At 43.1% G+C, this 26,621-nt stretch overlaps 2 protein-coding genes across 3 annotated transcripts; one reads left to right on the top strand and one right to left on the bottom strand.

Moving 5' to 3' along the window:
- Positions 1–134: 134 nt before the first annotated feature.
- On the top strand, positions 135–21,871 carry LOC123874928 (integrator complex subunit 1). Of its 2 annotated transcripts, none has more exons than XM_045920492.1 (36): positions 135–443; positions 745–917; positions 1,385–1,654; positions 1,974–2,115; positions 2,659–2,752; positions 3,346–3,481; positions 3,890–4,095; positions 4,251–4,413; positions 4,522–4,668; positions 5,062–5,259; positions 5,760–5,906; positions 6,353–6,522; positions 7,047–7,199; positions 7,575–7,722; positions 8,059–8,264; positions 9,039–9,243; positions 9,833–9,903; positions 10,532–10,703; positions 11,043–11,192; positions 11,811–11,991; positions 12,558–12,792; positions 13,214–13,380; positions 13,858–14,033; positions 14,389–14,547; positions 15,429–15,573; positions 16,033–16,166; positions 16,633–16,758; positions 17,386–17,504; positions 17,813–17,945; positions 18,099–18,296; positions 18,829–19,016; positions 19,167–19,352; positions 19,594–19,758; positions 20,129–20,258; positions 20,689–20,860; positions 20,985–21,871. In XM_045920492.1, the coding sequence occupies exons 1-36, from the start codon at positions 293–295 to the stop codon at positions 21,194–21,196; spliced, it is 5,928 nt and encodes a 1,975-aa protein (XP_045776448.1). In that variant the 5' UTR covers positions 135–292; the 3' UTR covers positions 21,197–21,871. The 2 variants fall into 2 exon arrangements, with proteins under 2 accessions (XP_045776448.1, XP_045776447.1); XM_045920491.1 differs by having other exon boundaries at positions 6,350–6,522.
- A 53-nt stretch (positions 21,872–21,924) lies between these two features.
- On the bottom strand, positions 21,925–25,871 carry LOC123874962 (viral IAP-associated factor homolog). The gene is made up of 5 exons (XM_045920560.1): positions 25,737–25,871; positions 25,509–25,641; positions 25,014–25,242; positions 24,217–24,425; positions 21,925–23,192 (listed from the first exon to the last, which is right to left on the bottom strand). Exons 1-5 carry the CDS (start codon positions 25,740–25,742, stop codon positions 23,080–23,082), a joined length of 690 nt encoding a protein of 229 aa, XP_045776516.1. The 5' UTR covers positions 25,743–25,871; the 3' UTR covers positions 21,925–23,079.
- Between the last annotated feature and the right edge of the window lie 750 nt (positions 25,872–26,621).

Here is a 26,621-nt window from a genome sequence, read left to right as displayed (position 1 = left end):
CTCTCTGTTTAGCTCATTCATTTGTAGAAGATCACATACGTCCGTAGAGATTACATACTCTTTGGTCAAAACACAGACCAATAACAAATAGGATAAATAACATATGGGTAACGTAGTGATTACATACTCTTTGATATGGGTCGTGGTCTGTGATATGGCTCCAAAAATCGAAAACCAAAACGACGCATGTTAAAAATAAATAAATAATATTTTTTTAGGTAAACGTGGACCTAATTGCAATATGCTACGTGTAACGTGTTACCATGCGTGCTAAAAACTGAACGAAGAAAATATGGAGCGCGGAAAAATGTCATCAACCGGCCGCGGAGGCAAGAGCAAAGCCCCACAACACCCTCAGGACATTTTCGCTTTGGGCAGCAAATCCACCGTTGTGGTGTCCCGCGACTCGGAAAAGAGGAATATTCATAAACCTTCTGCAAGTGGTAGGTGTTCTATCTATTAAACACTACCGGCTTCATATTATTATCAGAAATTATCAGAAAAATCTGTCATTCACACACAGAAATCCCTGCCATGGTTACCTTTAAGGCAAGAGTGAATAGGCGTCTTCTAGGCAAGCTCTTTCCAACTTAGATCTCATCATTGCTTTCTCTTAAGCATGATTGTCGTCAAGCACAAGCCTATCCTGCAATAATAATATATCTCAAGAGATAAGACGTCTTAACCACTAGTCTATCACCGCTGTCTAATTTCTTACTACAGTAAACTTTTAAATTGTATAAGGAGTGGGTGAAAGAAAGCGAGAACCAGCAGGGTTCGGCAGCGCGCCGCCCAGCAAGCGGGCCCGCATCGGCTCTCCAGCTGAGTCTGTTACCGGCACCTCGTTGGAAATAGACCCAGTGGACCTGGTGCCCAATGTGCTGCAGGCTCTGGATACACATAACTCTGATAAATTGGTTTGTAGATTGTTATCTTTTTTTAACTGACATCAAAAACATCAAAAAAGGAGATTTTCAATTTGATGCTTATAATTTTTTTTTGGCGATGTTATTCCATAACACCGTCAAATCTGAACTGATTTCAATAAATATAGCAAATTTTCGGAATCCTGTGGCAACTCTTTGATTTTCCGCGATAAAAAGTAGTTTATGTCCGTCCCTGGGATATAAGCTAACTGTGTATCAAGATTTTGTCAGAATGGCTTAAACTGTTGGGATGTGAAAAGGTAGCAGGCAGACAGACACACTTTCGCATTTATAATATTAGTATGGATAAATAAATAAAGATGATGTTTCTGACCCATTTGTTCTTGACTCATGCCCAGAAAGTAATTCCTTTTACAGCCAAAATAATTAATAAAGTTTTTATTGATTTAATTTACATTTGGTCACACTTTAAACATTATTTCTTAATTCGTTCACAGTTGGGCCTTCTCACAGGCTCAATACGCCTCCTCAAGTCCCAGCGTTCGAAACCAGACCCAATATTATGCATGAGTATGCTCTACTTGACCAAGATCCGTCCCAACATGTTTGCTCATGAGACAGTGACACAAACATTGTGTACCTTGCTGAAGAGGGAACAAGGAGCAGCGTTCAAGAGCAAGGGCAACCCGCTGGTGTTTGTGCTGGCTTGCAACATGCTGTACGCGGGACACAGGGACAGCAACAACTGGCCTGACACTTTCATAAAGGTAAAGGGACTAAGACTATCTAATGGCTTGATGACAAGTATGTAATTTGCTTTTTCTTATTCAAGCTGCTTGATATGCCTGTTAAACAGCTTGAGCCAGCACTAGGCAATTTCCTTAGTACTGGAACACTGCATCAAGCAAAAATATAAAATCTGGTACCTCAGATGTCCATGGATGTTGGGACCCAATGAGGACCCAACACAAGCCGAGTGGCCTACTTATACTTGTGTTCTTCTAAGTGTTGCACTGCTGTACAAGATGATATTTGATTGGTAATGTTGAATAAACATTTTTCTTTCTTTCAATGCTATATCACCAGGTGTACATCGAAGACGCGCTGAACGAGCGCTGGTGGGTGGAGTGCGCGTGGTGCAAGTGCCTCGTGGACAACATCGTCACAGCCTTCGGCACTAAGCAGCCCCCCGCGCACCTCATACACACACTCATACACAACACTTTAGGTAATGTCATAAATCCATACTTCCATACTAACATTATAAATGCGAGAGTGTGTCTGTCTGTCTATCTGCTAGCTTTTCACGGCCTAACAGTTTAACTAATTATGATGAAATTTCGTACAGATTTAACTTACATCCCCGAGAAAGACATAGGCTACTTTCATTCCGGAAAATCAAAGAGTTCCCACGTGATTTTTAAAAGCCAAATCCACGCGGATGAAGTCAGGGGCATCATCTAGTATTATATAATGTAGCAACTACTTAATTACTTGACAAGATATTTTCCGTTTCTAACACGCAGGGATGCGAGTGTTCTCGCTTGCGCGCACTTTAGCTCGGGTTGATGACCGTGTGTGCAAAACCACACCATGCGGGATTAAATGTAATAATTTTCAACCTTTGTGTGAGTTTGCTTTGTGATTTTTTACAGACTACCTTAAGTAGCAAGGGTTATACATGTAAAAGTCATTCATATGATTTTTCACATGCTACCTGTGAAATAGTTCATCTCTTCTACACACTAATGTTTGCTACTGATCTCCCTAGGTACAATGTCGCCGTCTGGTTCAGGGTCTCCCTTAATGGGCAGCACCGAGGAAGACGTTGACAATACGGAGCTGGAGTATTCCGTGTTTCCCAGGTAAGGCGAACTCTTCTTAGAATCCAAATATATGCAAAAAGAAAAGATGACTAACTGACAGTGACTAATCTATTAATGCACAGCTCAAACTACTGGATAGATAAGGCTGCAGATAGCTATTATGACGTAAACATCTGTTACAGAAGGATGTTTGAAAATTCGACTCCTAAGGAGGTAAAATAGGGGTTTGAAATTTGTGTAGCCCATGCGGACAAAGTCGTGGGCGTCAGCTGGTTTAATATACTCTAAGGCTTATATTTCTTTAGGTTTAGATAGATCTTCTACACGATATATTTCGGAGAGCTTGAGAGTATTTTAACGATAAATGCGAATACAAGTACTAAACCCGACTACTACCGGCGAACTGCCGATAGATAGCGATAGATATATAATAGTTTTAGAGTATAAAATAGTTTTTCTGTCGCTCAGTGTATTTTAACATTGTACTATGTTTATACATATTTGTGAACTCAGAATTTTTTCCAGTTTTATTTGATATCCCATTCGATAAAAAAAAGAGCCCACAACAAAGGCCGAGGCCTGGTATTTTTTTTTTATTATCACCACTTTACAAAAAGTAAACTTTCCTGCAGATATTCCAGCAGCTATGAGACTGTAGAGGCTCTGGTGCTGGAAGCCATCAGGGAGCAAATTCAGCGCAGGGCTGCGCCCGATGCAATCGGGAAAGGCTTCCTCAAGCTACTCTCGGCTACTTGCGGCTTCCCCGAGGTGAGTTGTTGCATTAAGAGAAACTAACTGACTGACATATCAACAGACAGTTCAAACTGCTGGGCCAAGAAACTTGAGATTTACTTTGTAGGTTTTCTCTATAATCATCATCATAATAAACCCATCGCTGGCCCACTACCTGTCTCTTATCAGAATGAGAAGGGTTTCCTGTCTATTAGTCTGTCCTGCTGGTTCAGTGCGGTTTGGCAGACTTTATCTTATGAGAACATTATAGAAAACTGCTAGTTCCCCCCTCCTCACTCTTTTTCTCTCTCTCCTTCTCACACTTCTCTCACAGCCACATGACCAAATAAGCCTGTATTTATGCTATCAAATAATTTGACAAAGATTGTCTACAGGGTGCTTTCGTTATAACCCTATTAAAAACCGAATCTGATCTTGTTCTAGATCCGTATGATAGCAGCATCGAGACTGGAAGCTTGGCTGCACTCCGGCAAGCTGTGCCGTGCGGCGCAGGAACTATTGGCACATGTGTGCGCCAATGCGGCAAGTGCTGGGCCAAGTGCCGCAAGAGACGGCGAAGTGTTGGCTCAACTAACTCGCATGCGATTGAAGACCAAGCCCTTACAAGCTGCTTACCAGTTCTGCCTCAGGCAAGTAACGTACTTCCATATAAATATGTGAAAGTGTGTGTTTTGGAAGCTATGCCAAGAGCTTGGCACATGTTTGCACCAACGCGACTGTGTCTAGGTCGTGCGTGCAAAGCACATGCATATCAAAAGTTTGTAATATTTTGATTGTATTGCAGAGAGATGGTATCGGATAGTCCAACATTACTGCGCAGCGTGGTGACGCACACGATCTACAACGAGCTATCCAACGTGCGCTCCCCCAACAACATGTCCGTCCTGGCAGCGTTGATAAACGCACAGCCGCAGCAGGTGCCCGTTGCCATGGCTGAAACATACCAGGTTTGTATTGCAGAGAGATGGTGTCGGAGAGTTCGTTCACAAAGTTAACAGGCGGCTTTAGGTAGAGAAGCTATGATTGATAAATAATTAGATTGGTTTCTGTGGCAGGAATTGATCGGCCGTACGGAAGACTACCTGCGTCCGCTGCGCGCGTTGACGCGCGAGTGCGTGCGCGCCGCGCGCTCAGACGCGGCCGCGCTGCTTCCGCTCGCGTGCGCGCTCGCGCGCCCGCCACCCATGGACCCGCCGCAAGAGGTAACACTGTAAAACGAACACCACTCCATTCTAGCTATCACCGACAGCCCTCTACGCAGAGCATGGAGAGTGACGAGACACCGGAACACATACCGCTCAAATGCAGCGGTGTATCTGTCTAGCAGGAAGCCACCCAGACCCAGAATTATAAAATCCAAACCTGCTGGGAATCAAGTTCGATTCCCAGCACGTTTGGAGTTTTATAATTTCTAAATCATTGGGCTGGGTCACGAGACCTCCCACTAACCACTACGCCGGGGAGGCCGTCAAATTATGTTCTAAAAAATGTCATTATATTACGTAATAAAAAAATAGTTTGTTAAAACTATACTACCGAAACCGAATTAGTGTGCAAATAACGTTGCTATCTCTACCTATAATCATATTTTGTAGATTCGAGAGCGTGCCTTCCAGTCTATCGCTGACCTGTTCTGCGTGTGTTGCCTGGTCACTGCGGCGCACAGCAAGCACTCGGCCGACTATCGCGCGCAGCTGACCGCGCTGCAGCAACAGGCGCTCGGCTGGCTGTTCGACACTGCGACACCGGTCTATCGCCCGGCGCGACACGACTACCTACACGTGCTACATAAGGTAATCTGTAAGGGCTTACCCTACTGTGTAGTTACCGACAAAGGCTGTCAGTTCACATTATTTTTTTTTGTTTTGTAATATTATTATCATTCCATTAAACAGTCATTTGAACTGTTAGCTGTATAATTTGTGGCCAAATAAGCCTTATAGTAGCTGTAGAAGCGCTTATAAAACTAATATACAGCCAGCTTAAACAATACAGTAATTCTGTAAGTAGGTCATTTAATAGTTTCCTTGCGCTGCTTGGGTGTGATGCTGCAGAGATAAATGGACAGACAAGACAGACAAAAATTTAAAAATACTATTTTGAACTCTATATTGATATATTGATGTCTTCGATGTTTTTTTTTTAAATGTACAGGAATCGTTGATTCTTAGGCTGATATTTAACGAGACAGTGTTATACCGCTGGCATAAATCTGTCTCGCTTTAACTGAAAATTAAGTCTAAGCAAAGTCAAAGTGCGCTCTATAGATTTCAACCTAAGTTCATTGTTGTAGATAATGTTTGTGGAGCCAGCAGAGACGTACAGCAAAGTGGATAACTGGCCCCCAGAGTCAGAGAGAGCCCTAACTTACCGCCTGTGTACGGAGACGCCGCTGCCACATAGTACACTAATTAAACTCATCTTTATTGGTCTCTCGAAGGTAAGTCCCTTTTGTGTGCGATTCTGACTCTACCTAACCTATTTTTTTACTTATATCAAACTAGGCTAGATGGTGTCCGCGACTTTTTCTGCGTGGATTTTTTTTTTTTTTTAAATCCCGTGAGAACTCTGATTTTCCGGGATAAAAAGTTGCCTATGTCAATTTTCAGGACGCAAACATTGATACCAAATTTCATATAAATTGGTTAAACAGATAGACTTTTAAGAATTCTTTGGGAATTCTTTGATTTTCCAAGATAAAAAGTAGCCTATTTCCGTCCCCAGTATGTAAGCTAACTTTGTACATTTTATCAAAATCGCACACTTTCGCATTTATAATATTAGTATGGATATGCATTGACTTTATACAATTTAGAAGAATTCCGGGGTCTCTTGGATTCTGATGATCCGTGAAAAAAATTTGTATACTTTTACTGTCCCAAGGAGATCCCCGTGTCACCCACGGAGGTGTTCGAGCTGATAGAGCAGCTGGTGCGCAGAGCCTGTGCCTTGCCCCCCGAGGACCAGCCGCTGACGGTGGACAAGCTGGACATCGCGGAACACATCTTCAAGCTGTGTCAGTTCCATCCGCCCGACAACATCACTCTGCCTGCTAGGTGAGTCTATACTGTGGTTTTTGTACTCTTACTGTCCCAAGTCGGTAGAAGAAGAAAGTGGCTTAGGAATATCTGGATATTCCAGAATGGATTGGGATAGCCAATGTAGGACAATTTCTCTGTTTGGCGAAAAATAAATCATTTCATTTTATTCAAAAAGCACACAAAACAGGTTTAACTAAAAAAGATGATGTCCGCGACTTCGTCCGCGTGGATTTAGGTTTTTTGAAGTCCCATAAGAACTCTTTGATTTTAAGATAAAAATTTGTCTGTCAGTTTCCAGCATGCAAGCTACCTCTGTACCAAATTCGATATAAATCGGTTAAACAGATGGACCTTTAAGAATCCCGTGGGAACTCCATGATTTTCCAGGATAAAAAGTAGGCTGTCCATGTCCCTCGCCGGATGTAAGCTAACTCTGTACTTTTCATCAAAATCGGTTGTACTGTTAGGCCGTGAAAAGCTGGCAGATAGACAGATTTTCGTATTTATAATATTATGTATGTTGAATATATTGTGTGCAGTTACCAGGCCCCAGATTTGGCTATAACGTCGCTGTACTGGCGCGGCTGGATGCTGCTGACCATGCTGGCCGCGCACAACCCGCACGGGTTCGCCGAGCGCGCCGCCGCCGCGTACCCCACGCTTCGAGCGCTTATCGAGTGCTGCATCACCAGGTAATAGTTTATTATTGCCTGACGCCTTAAGAGAATAGTCTTAAGGATAGTCTAGTCGTAGCGCTTACCACTGTGCCAGGGAAGTCGCCGTCGAAGTGTTGTAGAGTCAACCACAGTCAAATTGGTGTGAACTGAAATGTAAAATTATTAAGCCTAGTTGTTTTTTATACAAAAAGCGATAACGTTTTTTACCTCCGTGATTTCGATCAAAACGTTACAATCACAGTAAAGTTTCAGCAGCTTTTATCTTGTTTTTGCTCTTCCTGTGAAGTTTTATTTCATGCAATAACACTGTTTTGTTTGCCAGCTCCTCAATTTGTTGGAAGAAAAAGAACCACTTATTTTATGTTTATGCTTTGTTAATCCCTGGAACAGCAAGCCATCAATCGAGTGGAACGGCACGGCCGAAGGGGAGCGCGCGGAGGCGGAGCGCGCGGTAGTTCTGCAGCTGGAGACGCACCTCGCTGCCGCCAGCAACGCCAAGCTCCCCGTCACTGAACACTCTTCTCGACTCTTGGCTCAGGTTACAGTTACAGCTTTGCACTTATCCGGTTTGGAGAACCATTCTTATTATTAGTACTATGCTTCTTAAAAAAGCATATTATACAATCGAAGATTATGTAAATGATGAAAGAGTGTGGATTTGATCTGGCGCGCGAATTACCTTTAGTATACATGACATAATATTGTATATCAAATCTTTGAAAAGAGCAACCGCCGAGTTTTTGTTGGTTCTTCTCGGTAGGAAAGGCATTCCGAACCAGTGGTAGATGCTTTTGACGATTCAAAAGTACTTGTAAAAGTCTGATTGAATTAAAAAAATTGAATTTTGAAAAAAAAAATTTTCAATTTTGAGCAGTTGACGACGTTAGAACCTCTGGGGCCCGCGAGGCGTCCACCGGCAGCAGTTCTCGAGGCGCTGCAGACGCTGAGCAGCCAGCTCCGACTGGGGCGCCTGCTGTGTCGCCAGCCCGCGCTGCTCTTGCAGCTCGTGGAGAGACACGGCACCAGGCGAGCGATGCCCTGGCTGCATCAGTTGCTAAGACACGATCGGTTGGAGCTCAGGTAAGTCCAATGACGCCGTACGGGAGTGGTGTCTGTGTGCTCGACCGAAGCAATAGGGAAATTTCCTACCGAGCGGTGTTGTGCTGGGTAGCGCCAGCTGGGCCAACGGCTGTATCTTGAAATTTCAATATATAAGTGCAGATTCCAGAAAACTGTTAGTGCGATTCAGATTTGCGTGTTCTTCTTGTACTTAAGCTTTAAGATACTCGTGCGGCCATCTAGTGAGAGCGTCGTGAGTAATTAGGCTTAGGTTCGTATGTTCAGTGATTGTTGATTTATTTATTCGTGTGAGTGTGAAGCGCCATCTGCTTGCGAATGTAGCGACCGCCATAACGTTATAAAAATATCTACCGAAAAGTTAAATAAAAATTTAATTTTATTACCTTTTAAAAATTGTTCCGTAACATCCTGTTAAAGTTCAATTTTTAATGTAATGGTCAAGTATGCTTTCGGTAGTCGGAGTACCACCTAACAGCTCCTAATTTTTTCATAGGTCTCAGTTTTCACTTCTTTCGGCACGGATGCAGTCCCCACTGACTACCAGATATAATAAATGCGAAAGTGTGTCCGTCTGTCTCTCTGTCTGTCTCCTAGCTTTTCACGGTCCAACAGCCGATTTTGTTGAAATTTGGTACAGAGTTACCTTAATCCCGGAAATTGACATAGTTAACTTTTTATCCTGAAAAAGCAAAGAGCCCCCACAGGATAAATCCACGCGGACGAAGTCGTGTGCATCGTCTAGTATTTTATAAGCAAGTTTTTCGTTGACGACAGCGTGCTGCCAGTGCAGTGCCTCTGCGAGTTCCTGTCGGCGGGGGGTGCGGGCGGCGCGGGCGCGGGCGAGGCGGGCAAGGCGGGCGAGCTGTGCGCGCACCTGCGCCGCACGCTGCACAGCGAGGAGGGAGCGCGGGCCGTCTTACACTACTACCTGCAGAGACTGGCGCACACGCACAAACCCACCCGCCAGTCCGCCAACCGGGTGTGTATTAATTAGCATTTGGCTCCGTAAGCCAGATATCAGAATCAAAAGCTTAATTTGCTATAAACGCCTGCTTCTATACACCAGGCTATACTATAGGACAGTTGAATTTGCCATCCAAGTCAAGGAATCTAAAGGCGACCAATCAACATTGAGCTATGCTGCGCCGTGCTGTGCTCAGCTAAGTTATTTTTCTGTTGTTATGTTTTTTCTATAAACAACATTGAGCTGCGCGGTGTGCTGTGCGACTGCAACAGCGCCATATGCATCCGCATAAGTGAACGTGAGATAGACGGAAAACTGAGCGAGATAGGTAATGCGATTACACGCGACCCAGCAAGCAGCAAGTATCGCGTGATCCTTGCTATGTTTCAAACCCAGCACAGCCGTACAAAGCGCAGCGTAGCAGAGTTTATTTGCAACTTCATTATATTTCTAAGAGGAGCGATAGACCATAGCACAGCTCAGCGCAGCATCGCTCAGCGTTGGTTGATCACTCATGGTATGTTTGACAATTTTTCTATTCTTGGGAGAGTTATATTTAAAGTTAAAAACTTTCTCTTTACTAAAGAGTTGGATTAATTTTCAGGGCTTGAAATTGGTACTATCGCAAACGGATGACGCAACGGACATGGACTACAATGCAGACGTCAGTCCTGAGTATGTCACTTAATTTTTTTGCTTTAAATATTTTTTTTACCTATTCATTTTTTTAAAATTCTATTACAAGTTAGCCCTTGACTGCGATCTCACCTGAAGGTAAGTGATGATGCAGTCTAAGATGGTAGCGGGCTAACTTGGAAGGGGTATGGCAGTTTTGTTACACCCATACCCCTTATCGGTTTTTACACGGCATCGTACCGGAACGCTAAATCGCTTGAGTTTCCTGATATAGTTATTTTAAAGATCCCGCAACGCATTTGAGCAGTTTTTTCACTCAATGATTTCTTTGAGGCTAACAAATACACATTTACAGTGTTAGTTCATTCAGTGGAAGGAGCATACAGAAAACGTCCCCCACAGCTTTTATTTGCACACTATATGCTACCTGGAACTGGATAGGCACTGTCATTGCTATGTACAGTCAAAGGTTGTAAGTCGTTTAGCACCTTAATGATCCTTACCTTAGCACCTTAGCGATGATGTGAATGATGATTCGCGTGGCACGGTTCTGCACAGGCGTTAGGTGTGTCGCGTGTTTATATAAAAAGGTCATAAAGTGCGACAGGTTTTTGATGCAATTTGCGGAATTGCTACTCGAATTCTGAGCCCGACCGTACGCCCATAGGTCCTGGTTGCCCCTACTGCCCTCACTAGTCCACTGGGAAGCTCTGCGGGGCGAGGCAGTGCGGCGCGTGAGAGCGGCGTGCCTGGTGGAGTGCGTGCCGCAGCACGTGGCCGCTTATCTAGGCTTCCTGGCGTGCCACGCCGAGCCGCACGACCTCCCTGACATCGTACTAGTGAGTGTAGATTCCAACATTTTCATTCAAAACTAAAATTCAAAATTATGTTATAAAGATTTTATTTAAGTCTTTTTTTTTATTTGGATTTTTTCCTTTACTTGTGCTATAACACCTATCTACCTGCCAAATTTCATGATTCTAGGTCAACAGGAGGTACCTTATAGGTTTTCTTGACAGATACGACAGACGGACAGACTCTCAGACAGACAGATAGACAAACAGACAACAAAGTGATCCTATGAGGGTTCTGTTTTTCCTTTTGAGGTATGGAAGCCTAAAAAATGCTCTATTTTTTTCTATTTTCAAATGTAATTCGGTATGTTTTCAATCTGTCAGGACCTGAGTCAAGTGCTGATGGAGCGCACCACGGTGATGGGCTACGTGCTGCCGCCGGTGGACGCCAAGGAGCTGCCTCGCGACGACCACTTCGCGCAGCACAGGGCATTACACGCTTTGACCACCATATTTTACACGCATCTCAAACAGGTACACTTTTATTTCATTTGAACATTATACTGTTTTATTACAAATCTCTCTTCTATGGCAACTTTCTTGCAAATAAATCATTATCTTATCTTATCTTTGTGAATTGTCCTTAATTTTTTGAAAAATAATTTTCGTCTTTATATCTAGAATCAGTATCTTTGTTGCACTTATCTACTCCCTTTACAACCTCTCGCACTGATAAGACTCGCTGTTAGAAATCTCTTGTAGAGATTCTTATAGAGATGCTTCCCTATCCACATTTTCTTTTATTTTCTCTCTTAATTGTTACAACTTTCTGGTACAAATTTTAAAAATCTGGATAATCATTAAATCATATAAAGTAGCAACTGTTAGATTTTGCCTACTACCAGAAACCATTGAAATCTGACAAACATTGTTTACACTTTTTTTAAATAAATCTAGAAAGTAAACTTTGATTATTATTATTAATAGACTTGACTGTTTGCGTAAAATAGATTTTTGTAAAATCTTTAGCTGATGCCTGATCTTTTAAAGTAGTCTTATTGGAATTATTTTATATGCGGGACAAAAGATTTCCGTGTTTATCTCCATCCCTGTAAAAGAGAGGAGTTCAAAATTATTGACCCTTCCCATCAGATGCTGTCATCTACTGAGCCCACTGAAGCCCAGGAGATGTTGGAAGAAGGCGTGGACGGCGCGAGCGGTCTGTACGCAGGAGACAAAGTGACCCTACAGTGGGTCAACGGGCGCCGCGCCACTTTGTATGTCGTGGTCGCGCACGCGCATCTCAAACTGCTGTGCTATGGACCATCTTGCTGTGAGTATGCTCTTTTTATTTATTTATTCAGATACATGTTAGCCCTTGACTACAATCTCACAAGGTGGTAAGTGATGATGCAGACTAAGATGGAACCACTCCAGTCCTTGAAATAATACTGACTCTAAACGGGGGAGATGACAGTATTGTTAGAGTTACTACCCTACATATTATATCATGGTTTAGTTTATCTAGATATTAGTGTTCAGGTTCATTATATACACCACCTTCCACTGTCTATTTGTAAGTGTTCTCCCTAGCGAGGTTGTCTGGAAGAGATCGCTATTTAGCGATAAGAGCGCCTTTTTGTACCTACATTTTAAGTTTTCTTTTGTAACCTGTCATTAATTGTGTCCTGTGGTGCAATAAAGTATAAACATACATACATACATACCAGTAGTTGTACATTTCATTGTGACTTTGAACATCTTGAAATGCACCCATAATATAATTAAAGGCAGTTACTCCAATTTGGTACCTTGCATAAAGTGTTCTCAATTTTGGTTGTGTGCCACACCACGTTTTTGATTTTCAACATCTGGATTGATCAAGAACCTTTGTTCTAGTGGATACAAACCAAGAGATGTACTCCTGGCTTCAATCCACTTGGGTAGGCAGCGACGCACCTGAGGCCTTCGTATCGGAGTCCCCGGATGAGGCCGTGCTGTTACCGGATTGGCTGAGGCTGAGCCTGGTGCGGTCGGCGCGCAAGCCTCTGCTGGAAGCTGGTCTGAGAGGCTTATCGGCTCCCAAGCTGTCGCTGTTCATACAGACCTTCGGCATGCCCGTGTCTTCAATGAGGTGAGGTCTTCTTCAAAACCCCATATTTGCGAACTTTGACCTTGAATAATTTTTTTTGCAAATGTCAGATCGATGGGGACTTTTCACATTTTATATGCGGACTTTAACATTCGTATAAATTTTCAGCTCTACGCGAATTATTGAAACCTTACCCCTATTTTTATATTGACCAAGCTTATCTAACCCACCCGGCTTCGCCTAAGTGAAATTTCTAAAAATCGATGAGGAGGTAGAATTTACCGAAAGCCCAAACACAAATTTTCATGAATATAACTAGACGCACTTGCGTACAAACTTTCATCCCCTAGTCAGCCTGCTTTGGGGTAGAAATTTCAAAAATCTTTTCATAGCAAGTGCTTCCGCATGAAAGGAACCTATCGTCAAAACCAGTTAATGTGAACAAAGTGCTGTTTTCTGGCAGTGCCTTATTGGAAACCCTGGACGCGTGTCCAGCGGGCGCTATAAACCGGCTGGGAGTGGAGCGCGGCTACATGGCGCAACTTCTGCAGGTGCAGAGAGCTCGCGGCGCCGTGGGAGGCCACGCCTTCGCCGCTACTCTCCGCCTGTCCAAGCCTCAATATCCACCAGGTATGGCTAAAGGAAGCAATTAAAATATCACTTGCTTTAATGGCGTTGGAAAATATCCTGGGGAAACCTGCATGTCTGAGAGTTCTCCATAATGTTCTCAAAGGTGTGTGAAGTCTGCTAATTGGCTCAAGACTCGATTACAGGTATAGGATGGATAGGATCTTTCTGTGTGCTGGTCAATAATAAAGACTAAGGGTCAGCGCAGACCGAGTGCGGCGCGTGGATCGAGACGCGGCGAGTGACATTCTACACTGGAATTCATAGTCAAGATAGGGGCTTCTTTGAGGGACTATTCAGACGACGTGTCATATTCAACCTTTTTTTGATCTAGGATCATAGTTCTAGGATCTTATATCAGTGGACTAAGCTTAAATTATTATAAAAATATTCCATTGACACGTCACGATTTTGTGTTCGCGTTTGTATGTAGGTTTGCGCTTGACTTCAGATAAAAAGTTTGGGTACTTTTTGGTTCAGATGACATGCTGTTCACGGATGAGGTCCTCCCGGAAGAGGAGGAGGACCCGTGGGCCAGTCCTCGCGAGCCAGTGAGGTTGGACGCCAGCTCCGTTGGCGCCCTGCTGGCCACCACGTTCTCTGCTGCTGACATGTTCCGAGGGGACCTGGATGCCGCGTTCAGACAACTACATGGGGTAAGAACTTTTTTTTTTAAATTCATTAGAGGTGTGATTGTGGTCAAGTGCTTACTTGACCACAATCACACCTGATGAAAAGTGATGATGTGGCCTAAGATGGGACGCGTTTACCTAAACGCAATTACGTTCACGTTTACTTAATTTCAACATATTTATGGACCTTCTTATAGTTTTTTAAATATTTAGAAAGAGGCTCGCGCTTGATGACAATCGTATCTGATGGAAATCAAGGCGTGCCTGGGTTGCAGCGCCTTTCTGCAACTCATACCTCAAGAGGTACGGAACCCCTTGTGTGCGAGTCCGACTCGCACTTGACCAGTTTTTTGTTTAATTTAACCTTGTTTGTTATCAGCTGATAGCGAACGAAGCCCGCGGCGGCGAGGGTCCGTGCACGCGCGCCACGCTGGCGTTTCTGCTGACCGTTAGCGCGGCGGGGTTGCTGCGGCAGCCCGCGTACGCAGCACCCTTGCTACGCACGCTCATGCACGCCCGACCCAAGGGCTTTACCGAGGTCAGTGCGCTATGAAAACATACCAATAGATTGATAGCTCCAATGATGATTTTTAGAAATACTGGACAAGAAAGATACTGTCTTTCTTGTCCAGTATTTCTAAAAGCCTCAATAGCTTAACGGTCGTAGGAGCGAACTGAATTCGAAAGGTCGGCGGTTCAAACTCCACTCGTTACACTATTACTAGCACAAGCTTTACGCTTAGTTGGAGGTGAAAAAGGAATGTTAGATGATGATTAAATGATGAATATTTAAAAAAAAGACGTTAGGTCACCAAAAGAGGCATCAAAGCTATTTAACGTATGTATCTATGTATATGTTTTGACAGCGGTGTTAAGATTAGCCGGTGAACCTCTCGCCCAAATGGCGCCGAATGGTGGTGTAAAAAAGAGGTCTTAAATATAAATAGTTTGCAATCGTTATTAAACTTTATTGTTCAAGTGTTAAGGTTTTGAATAAACTGAAGTTTGTCGCCGTCGGCCGCCCGTTGTGCCAGATCCTTTTTTCCGCGCACATGCTTACTGTGGAATCAAATCCCATCGGCGGTGTTCCCGCTAGATTACATCGTGCAGTTATGCAAGGGGTGGACCAACAAATTGTTGAAAGGCCGGCAACGCATCCGTGGTTCCTCTGGTGCTGCAAATGTTTAGGGCTGCGGTAATCACTTAACATCAGGTGACCCGCATGCTCGTTTGCTCGCTATTTTTTACTACAAAAAAGTTGTTGATTTAAAACTTTTTCTACATTTCGTAATAAGAAACATGGATGTGTGTATGTATATGTGTGCAAACGTGGTCACTTGAGCGATGACATTTTGTTCGTGAACGACTATGATAAATGTATGTAGGTAGCCATAACCACTTGATCGTTGATCGTCGCAGGTAGCTCGAGGGCTCCTGTCCCAATGCAAGTGCGCGCGCGGGCCCGTGGCGGACGCGCTGCGCAGCGCGGCCGGCGCCGCCGTGCTGAGCGACTGTCCTCTGCCGACCGTGCCGTCCCAAGCCACTAAGGACCAACTGGTCGCAGGTACTACTGTGTCTTTTTTCTCGTTCTCTTCCCCAGTCTCTTATTCCCTCTCCCACTGCTCTCTCCTCTTTCTCCCCCTCTCACGGTATCTCTCTTTCGCTGTCTCTATCTCTACCTCTTTCGCTTTGTCACTTTCTCTTATCTTTTTCTCTAGACCTCACACTTTCTCCTTCCATCATCTTTTTCTCTAACTCCCGCACTTTCTCCCCCTCCCCCCCCCCCCCTCCCTCCCTTACTCTCGCACTGCATCTCTACAAAAGCAAAAAAAAAATCTGACTCACTCCGGAAAGCACTTTGCTCATACATTTTGTACTAGAGACACGGCAGGCATCCTGCAGACTTCAGAGACTATCAGAACGTTGCCGGATCGGACGTACGCTTCTGATGTTCGCAGAGTGAATGCGACAAAAAGTTACCACTGAAAATTTCTGATTGTTTCATACTGACTTTGTTCTCCAGCGTTCGAGTCCACAACGCCAAGTACTTTGGAAGTGGTGGGCAACAAGATCATTGAGTCACAAGACACGCAGGTGGTCATAGACACCATCACACAACTCCTGGATAAGAACCAGAAGAACTGTTACGAAATCACGGTAAGTCTTCAATTTTTGTCAAAGTTTTCCTTCTTCTTTAATCGCCATATACGTCGTATAAGACCAACTTACCTCCCAAATTTCATGATTGTAGGTCAACGGGAAGTAACCTATAGCTTTTTTTGACAGACACGACAGACACGACAGACAGACAGACAACAAATAGAATAGAATATATTTTTGTTCAAGTAAACTTTTACAAGTGCTCTTGAATCGTCAAAGTAATTTAGCACTGGTTCGGAATGCCGTTTCAACCGAGAAGAACCAGCAAGAAACTCGGCAGTTGCTCTTTTCAAGTGTTCAATTAACAATAATATGCCCCACGTATTGCTGGAGCGAGTCAAAACCATGCTTTTTGTCATTTACATAATCTCGAAGTGATATAAGGGTTCTTCTTTTCGTTTTGAGGCATGGACACCTAAAAATGTTATGCTTTCACGCAAAATGTATTATGGCGCATATGCAGGTGAAAGTGGAGGAGGATGAGAAGTACAGCAGTTTCCCAGCGCACGTGCTGTCGGTGCGCGGGCTCGGCTGCGGCCTGCTGCTGGACTGGCTGTCAGAGCTGCAGCGGGAGACACGAGACAATCAGGTGAATTTATGGCGCCATTTTTGCGGTCAAATGTCATAAATGGCTATTTAGTGATAAAACTATTACAATAAACTGTTTCCTTCGCTAAACAGTGCAGTACTTCTGGCTACTTAACGTAGTTAAATGAGGTTGCCAAATAAGTATTAGCTAACACCACAATAGAAGCGAAAACAAACACGCGGGTGTCCAGGCGATCACCCTGGCTACTTGGCTGGGGACTTGGCTGGCTACTGGCTACCTGGCTACTTGGCTGGGGAGGCTTCACTTACTTGCATACAAAAAACTGGTGACTTGTCGCGGCTACGCTTCCAAATTGGCGACGTCGCCAGACCGTAGCCAAGTGAGTTAACTGTCATACATTTCAATACGAGATGTTTGAATACGTCGCCGGCGATTCCGCCATGGCATCCTAGTGTGTTAGCGCTCTAAGACGTTAGTTCATGCTCCACAATTTTCCTGGTTTTTTTTTTAATTGTCTAGGTCCTCCGATCTTATAGTCGGAGTCTTTGTCTATCTTATAAGGTTTCTCACTTAATTGTGATTGTAGACAAAGCGGGCAAAACAAAATATTCCTGGTTGGACAAAACATAGAATATTCCTGGTTGTACCGCTCGGGTTGGTGTCCAGATGCGGCTGATGTTCGTGCGCGGCGGCGGCAGCTGGCGGCCGCTGCTGGTGACGCTGCTGGCTCACCGCGCGTCGTGGCGCACACTACACGGGTGCCTTGCTGCACTGCTGCAGCCAGGGTGAGTAGCCGATCTATAGCACGTGCGGTCGGCCTCAGAATTCGAGTTGCAATTCCGCGAAACTATTGCATCAAAAACCTGTCGCACTTATGATCTTTTTCTATAAATACGCCACACACACCTAACGCATGTGCATAACCGTGCCGTGCGAATATGATCATTAAAGTGCTAAGCGACTTACGGCCTTACATGTCTTAACTTATCATGTCTGTTTTGATAAATATAGTTTTCTCTTGAAATTTATACACTTGCCAGGTAATACCTCTTGTTATAATAATAATATTAGTGTACAATTTTCTGCACATCAGGGGCTGGTCGGCCACTTCAGTGCTGGACTTTGCGGAGACCTTGATAGGCAGTCCCCGCGTGTGGCAGGGCCGCGACCGCGCCACGCCCAAACACCACACGCCCGAGGATTCGCTGCGTCTCACTCACACTCAGGTATGACTAGCTATAGTGTAGATCTTCTTCTCTGTCGTTACGCTCCTGACTAGCTTGAATACCACATTCCTATGACCTTTGTTTTAGATCTCGGAACATTTTTTCAGAAAATAAGTCCAATATTTATCCCATCACCTAAATCTTTTTTTCTAGCTGGACGTCCTCATTCAGTACGTGGGTGAAGAAGCGAGCGAAGCCGAAGCAGCAGAAGGGATGGAAGCAGCAAGGAGAAGCATCGAAGCGCGCCTTCCGTTAATACTGCGCTGCTGTTCCGCGCCACACGCACTCTTAGCCGCAGCGTTGGCCGCTGCCAAGGCGCATCCGCTTCTTTTACTGCTCTTATACATGAAAGTACGATAATTTTTAAATACATACCAAAATAGCCTTCGATAGCAGTGTCACTACTAGATTGATAGATAAATAGGTAGAAAGAAAGGTAAATAGATAAAAACTTTATTGCACACAAAACATGAAATAATGAATACAAAAGGAAGAAACAGAAAAAACTAAAAACAATTGTATGTAAAGGCGGCCGTTATTGCTTAGAGCTATGTCCACCAGGTAACCTTTGGTGAAAGGAGAAACTAGTGTTGGATAGTACTAACTCGCTCGATAACATTAACAGTCGCTTCAGTACTGAGTGCACACACATATCACAAATTTCGTCATTGGCAGTATGCGAAACTACAGCTCAAACCAATGGATTAAGAAATTTAATCCAGATTAAGAAACTTAATCCATTGTTCAAGAAAGTTTTCTGGATGGGGACCCCGGAAAGTTTTTTGGACTTGGTAGAGGAGTTTTAAGCATTTCTCCAGAGTTAGTTTGGAGAGGGTCAGAGAGTCGTTTTAAAAGAGTTCTAAGCTTCTCTGTCTCTGCACAGGTACCAAAAATCCTCCAACTGCTTCGTGAGTGCGAGGAGCGGCCGCCGGCGACGTTCGACGACATCGCGCCCGCCGACATGATGTCCGCCGCGCGCCGCTCCACCAGCGCCACCGACCGCGTCTCGCACTCCCTCCTGACCACGCTGGCCGCCGCCCCGCCGCACCACTCCAAGGAGCATTCACAGAAGTCAGTATTAACATATAGACTTTTAGGTATTGGATGAAAACTATACACTAGTTTTTGCATTAACCGATTTGTTTACTATGAACATGCCAGCTCTAGTTAACCGATCTGGATTTCCTATATCACAAACTGTTTTGGAAATGTCATGTCCAGGATGTGGCGTACGGAGGCGAACGTGCGCGCAGTGTGGGCGCGCTGCCGCGGCGCGGGCGAGCGCGCCTTGCCGCTCACGGGCGCGTTGCTGCGCGGCGTGCGCGGCCGCACGCACCACCACCATCAGCACTTGCTGTCCGCGCTCGAGATACTGCCTGATAAGGAGCTGTTCGCCAACCATGTCAGGTAATTACTGAGCCATCTATGGTTACCTTAGTTTTCACCATACGGTACTATCCTCGACTATGAGGGTAACCCCTAGGGCTCAAAAATTATAAAATGTACCTGCGCAGAAAATAAAATTTCTGTGTAGGTACATCGGCGTAACTTATAAGAGTGGTAACCGTAAACATCTGCTCACGTTATACTCAAATTGACTATGACATTATATGACTTTGAGAAAAACTTTCCTTATTGTTTTTTCCAGTGACGAGATCCACAACATCCTGGAATGTTTCCTAAACATGGTGAAGGAGGGCGGCGCCGGCAGCGGGTCGCTGGCGCACCGCGTGGCGGCGCTGCTGCGGCGGTACCGCGCCGTCAGACCCTCCCGCGCCACGGCGCTGCTGGCCGCGCACCGGGACACTGTCTCGTGAGTATATTTCGTTAGTAAAGGTCTAACTCAGCGAGCTATGATGGGTATCACTCTCAGGGATAAAATCTGGAACGAGGAAATTCACAGAAGAACAATAGCGACCGACATAGCTCAAAGGATTAGCAAGTTGAAGTGGCAATGGGCAGGTCATGTCTAAAATTCAAAATATTTTTATTCAATCAGACTTTTACAATTACTTTTGAATCTGCATCTGCCACTGGTTCGGAATGCCTTAATTAAATTAGTTAAACAGCTCTAAACCCGACTACTACCCGCGAGCTGCCGATAGATAGCTCCATTGAAACGCTAAACTATTAGGTTTAGCGTTTCAATGGAGTAGGTACTAGTCGGAGTTACGTTGTTGCAGGTCGCAGGCGGCGCTGAGCGGGCTGATGACGGCGGAGGGCCCGCCCGCGTCCGTGGCGCCGCCGCCGCACGCGCTGCACGCGCTGCAGAGGCGGGTCGCGCCGCCGCCGGAGCTGCATTGGCTCATACAGGTGACGACTACTACTAGTCTTATTCATATTCATATCATTTATTTTGCATTTCACATGTACTACTACTACACATTGTTTCACATGTACTATACATTAGATTTGAGACCCTGTAAGAGTATGGCAAACAAATATGGATTAGCGACTTACGTAAGATTAATTAAGGTTGTCTATTCACATTGGAGACATTGGTTTCATGACCCATAAGTGAGGGTCGCTATAGTTGTTGAGGATAATTCATATTGTCTCATAGTGCGAGAGTATCATTAGTGCGCCCACGTAGGCTCGGTTAATCTAAGGGTTATAATTCTGACGCATCCGGTTAACCATCCATTATCCCAGTTTACTTTTAGTGGTTTAGTCTTCAATCTTAATATCCTTTTAATGAAGTGTACTTTCAAGTATTATTATATTCTGTTTTCAATGTAATCAGGAGGTGGAGGCGTGGGGCGTGCGGCGCGGCGGCGCGTGGGGCGGCGCGCGGGCGGCGGACGCGCTGCTGCGCGCGGTGGCTCCGCTGGCCGCGTCGCCGCACGCGCCGCTGCGCACCTCCGCGCTGTCGCTGCTGGCCAAGCTGCTGCCCGCCGCGCCCGACCTGCACCCCGGTAACACCCTCCAATCTATATGTTACGCGCAACTCGTTTCCCGAAAACCTGCATAATCATTATTATAATCGCTTTTGTTGTGATTGGCGGAATTTAGAGTTTAAAATGATTATTTTTTCCCCAGGACTGCAAGCCATCCTGGAATGCCTGGAGTCGAACCAGCCAGAAGTAGCCCAGTCCGTGATAGACAAGCTGCCGGAGCTGGTGGTGGGCATGCAGGAGCACGCGGCGCGCATACTCATGCGCGTGTTCGAGCTCGGCATGAAGTCGCGCCTGCCGGTCGAGCAGTGCATCGCCAAGTGTGTGGCCACCATTAACCTAAACAGGGGCTGTTGAGCGTACTCTTAATACCTGATAGTAAAAAAACGGCCAAGTGCGAGTCGGGCTTGCGCGCCGAGGGTTCCATACCTTAGAATTCTGTTGCTTAAATTATTTCCAATTTGTTGAGAAGAACCCTTGATTTTCAGGAAAAAATAGCCTGTCACTTTTCAAGTCTTTTATCTTTATCCATACAAAAATCACGTCAGTCCGTTATGACGTGATGGAATGACAACCCAACAAACACGCTTTCGCATATTTACAATAATATGGGCAGAGAATGCAAAATGAAAATTTAAAAAAAATGCGATGTAACCACAAATTGACGATTTTCGATTTTTTTTTCCTAATGCCGTAAGTCCTTGCATATTGCCACATGATCAACGGGAAGTACCTTCTCCTCCCTACAAAATATACGGCAGTTTCAGCCAATCAGGCCATATTTTTTGATTACATTCACTTTTACAGCTCCAAGACCTAAATTTGATGATTTTGATTTAGAAATTTTGAGAGACAAGGAAATTTTCCCTTATAGGCGTGTTCTCTTTTAAGTATGGAACCCTAGAATAACTCATCTTTGAATGCCTAGAATAGAAAAAATTTGCCATAGGGCAATATAGATAATAATTATTGTATTTAAGAATAAGTATTGTAAATATTTTTTAATTTTAAATATATGGTATTGTTTTTTACTTTACTGAGTTTTCTTTCGATATCAACCTTATTTGTAAAATGAAACAAGAAACTATGTAGTAAAAAGTATTTTAATAATTTAAACATTACAATAATAAACAATAATACATTAAAATAAATACTTTTCTTCTTTAAAATAACATTCAATAACCACTTTGGTTAACAATCTATGAACGGACTCTTGGAGACGTGAAATGATCTACAGACACCATTTATTTCAATTTCTTGGCTTCCACTTACGAGTATAAACAAAATATTACTTTGAAATGCCATCATATTGGTAAAATAATGTGCAGTTTCTACACAATAACTGCCTGACTTATAAACATTGTATAGTGATACATTTCTCTCCTTTTGACATCGGTAATTTGAAATTCAAAAGAAGACAAATAAATGCGTTGTGTAATTGAGGAAATGGCAAACAAATATGTGTAATTGAATAAAATAAAAAAATTACACAAGGAGCAAAAACCCGAATGAAGGCTGTTGAAACTACTGCAATTGTGCCAGTTTTTTATCAAAACTGTATATTCGGCGGATCATGATAAAAACCAACAATTTTGGCGTCAGTTTTAACACAGTTTAAGGCTGTGTTGCTTGGAAATGTGTTCAACTTTGTATTCATCGATCGAATCATGGATTGAAATCATGATTTTTGAACTCAATTCCAGTACAGTTTTAGGTTGTTTTGTAGTAGTGGCCCAAAACACCTGGATTAAAGAAAACAAGTATTTTGTTCAGAAGAGTAATTACGCCGTTTTGTTTGGCAGCTCCTTAATTATACAAAGTTTATTATAACTCTATCCATGGAACTTCTAGTCTAGCACTAAATCTGTTACATAATCTCATACAAATGACAGCCAAAAATATCAGTGGGCGTTTTTTTAATGTTTTTGAATTTCGAATGTTTTTTTAAACATTCTTGAAATGAATTTCGAATGTTTTTCAAAAAATGTTTGTGATTGGTTGATAACTTAAAATGCTTGACGCCTAGAGATTTTTGGGTCTGCATATTTTGTATGGAATTACATAACAGAGAGAGCGCTATACTAACTTCTTTGCGTGAATAGGGTACAGTAAGGAGGTTAGAGTATAAATAAATATTGCAACAAAAGCATAGAACCCGCACTCCGGAAGCGTAAAGTCACTTGCACCAAACTTAAAGTACACAATATATGTACAAAACTAATTGTGAGTTGGTCTATAGGTCACCAGTCATTGGAGCCGAGGTCTGTGAACATTTTGTCTTTGATCTTTGGTTTGGGGTCCTCGGTTATCTTCGTGTCTACTGCACCTACTTGACCCAGGATGTATTCAAGTTCTGAAACAAAATAAAATATCTCAATACACACAGTGATGAATGCTATGGTCTTATAAGTGGGAGGTTCTAGGTTTGATTCCCATCAGGTGCAATTTGGGAATTTATATTTCTAAATTGTCTCTGGTCTGGCATGGTGGGGGGCTTCAGCCATGGCTAGTTACCACTCTACCGGCAGAGCCGTGCCGCCCAACGGTTTAGCGTTCCGGTACGTTGCCATGTAGAGAAACCAACAAGGGGTAAGTACACGCACAACAGATGGAAACGCTTAAGTGCGGAAACCAGCCCAGAAAGAAAAAAAAAGGGGTAAGTACAGGATCAATAAAAACTTCCATTCCAAATTATCTCCCATCTTAGATAGCATCATCACTTACTGTCAAGTGAGATCAGTCAAGTGTTAGTTTGTAATTGATAAAAAAACCATAAATAATACAATCATCCTAATTTTAAATTCTTAAGAAATTGTTGCATATCTACAATAATGCATACCATTATCAATCAATTACCTACACTAAGTATGGTTGACCCAAGTCAGTAACTGGATGGGTGTTCAACTTGGAGAGGTCCGAATTTTGTATTTAGATATCCTCCTATGAGAGAAGAGGCTTTTGCCCAGCAGTGGAACACCCATAGACTGTTATTTTATCTTATGATTAATTATGATTAACTAGAGGTTGCCCGCGACTTCGTCCACGTGGATTTAGGTTTTTAAAGATCCCATGGGAACTGTTTGATTTTCTGGGATAAAAAGTTGCCTATGTCAATAACAGGGACGCAAGCTACTTCGGTACCAAATTTCAAACAAATCAATCTAGCGGAACAGTATTTAGGAATCCCGCGGTAAATGTTTGTTTTTCCGGGATAAAAAGTAGCCTGTCTTTCCCCGGAATGTCTAAGTTTGTACAAAATTTCATTAAAATCGGCGCAGTGGTTGAGCCGTGAAAGCGTAGCAGACGGACAGACAGACAGACAGATAGACGGACAGACACATTTTCGCATTTATAATATTAGTATGGGTAAAACTTACCGTCACAAGTCAGTGCAGTCCCTCTCAACTCATGAGGTCCTACCAACTGCTTCTTCATGTCCCCTTCAAAGTACACAAACAGACTGGGCAGGTTCCTCTCGGGGAAGTTTGGTATGCAAGTCTGTGCTATGGCCTTTATGAACTTGGTGTATGGGAACTTGGCTGCTAGCTGTTTCATATGCTGGTTAATTAGGGCACATTGTTGGATACTGAAAGAGTAAATAAATAATAATTTAAATACATGCTTTTTACTAACCCTGTCTGTGTGAATTTTTTTTTTAAATCCCATGTGATCTCTTTGATTTTCCAGAATAAAAAGTAGCCTATGTGACTCACCAGGTCTTTAAACTCATCATCATTATTAACTGATACACATTCACTGCTGGACGTACCCTGACATATGCAAAATGCTGATTTCTCAATATTACAATGCCTTTGGATATGTATTTATTTTAAAACTTTCCTTACAAATTTTTATTAGACTAATACTAGCCTCCCATGGTTTGTGATAATGCGTATGTGGACCAGCCTGCACTGCCACACTGTGGGAGGGGTATTATCCCTGGTAGACACATCTGCCACGGTGTATCTGATCTGTGAAGAGTTGGCCAATATGGCTTTGAGTCTCAAGACTCACATAGACTGAGACACACTATTGGGTAAGCCTTGTACGCAGTGTGTGGGTGTCCATGGCCGGTCGGTTGTGAGTGATGATCCGCAGAATCAGCCAGTACAAGATTTCATAGAAAAATCGTGTCACTGAATTTGCAAACTAAGTAGTTCTATAGTCAACTCACCCTTGCTTATACAAGTGTATCACAACCCATATGCCGTCACCAGCCTTGTTCACCTCCTGCACATAATCCTGCCCGGACACCTCCCTCACATCTCCAAACCTCGGCTTTTCCGACAGCCTCTTTAATTCTGCTATCCGTTTCCTTCTGTATTCTTCTATGACTGCCTCATCTTCTGAGTCTTCTAGCTCATCCAAACCATCTAAATCTAGTTCTGAGAGTTGTTTATCCTCTAAAAATAAATAAATAAGCGAAATATTAGTAACATTATACATAATATATTAATCTAAAGATATGTAAAAGGAAAAGCTGACTGATCTATCCACACACAGCTCATACAAAATACATACATAATAAATACATATATAATTTGGACCTACAGCTTTTTAGCAAGGTAACAATGACTTATAATCCATAAACAATAAGTCTTAACTTATCGGAAACTAAAAACTAGAAATTAATGCAACAGGTGCATATAACCTAAAAAATTGAACTCACTTTGTTCTTGTTTTTTCTGAATGGTCTGTTCCATCATATTAACGATTTCATCTTCGGATATCTCTTTTTCCTTGGGGGGCAAGATTCCCTTGGAGCGAAGGACATCGTTCCATTCTGTATCTTCATTTGGATTCTAAAAATGTTATTGAACTTTAAATACGAAAATATAACTAAATGAGTACTTTGCGTATAAAATTACTTTATGCAAATAAGTTGTTTTTACTATACCTGCATTTTCAGTTACAATGAGCTCTATTTTTCAATATTTGCTAAAGAATTCCAATATTTATTTTTATGGAAATATGACACCTCTCCAAAATGATTCAATTCACGTAGTGACGTCACACACTGCACCAAAGAATATACTACTCTCTCACTGCACAGTGCACTGACATATGAGAATATAGGGTTGCCAAATTTTAGAATTTAAAGTACCCATTTCATGTCAAGCAGCGTCCTGTGGGCTAACGCGTGCATAGATTTTATTATATTAAAGAGATTTAGTTAGTTCGTAAGCTCGTAGGCTCTCTAGCTGGTGTTGCTGATCCATTAGCAGACTAAACAGCCTACTCATCGCTGGAGCGGCGTCATGAAATGACACACAAAGTATAACAAACCAAACACTACAATAAGTGTAACATTAAAACATTTTACTAAAACTGACATCCTCACAAGTATCGTGGCTTCTTAATCAATTTATCAAAGCTTAATCAAAGGCCAAATCTATAAGATAACAAGTAGGCCAAAATGATATTTATTTTGCCATATATTGAAGAAATGCTGAAAATATGGCAGCACTAAGTATTTAGTTTTATGGTTTTCCAAAAAGGACTTCGTCTGTGTTGGTGTTAGCTGGCGGGCGTGCTCTGCCTTTTTGGAGTGTTTTTTTTTTTTGTTGATAAAACTGACTGGAAAGCGCTCTAAGGGGGTGCAGTGCGTATGTCGGTGAGCGCCGGCACAGACGGGGTCCATACTTGTATAGTTTAACTAACTTGTTACAAATAACTACAAACTTGACATTGGCTAATCTTTGTAAAGCCAGACGAGAGAGAAAAAAAAAGTTCCAAAAAGCTGGAATCCAAAGCTGAATTTATTTGACACTTGACAGTGACG

This window comes from Maniola jurtina, chromosome 19 (assembly GCF_905333055.1).
Source record: "Maniola jurtina chromosome 19, ilManJurt1.1, whole genome shotgun sequence".
Classification (NCBI taxonomy): domain Eukaryota; kingdom Metazoa; phylum Arthropoda; class Insecta; order Lepidoptera; family Nymphalidae; genus Maniola; species Maniola jurtina.
This window is presented reverse-complemented; position numbering and strand designations above follow the sequence as displayed.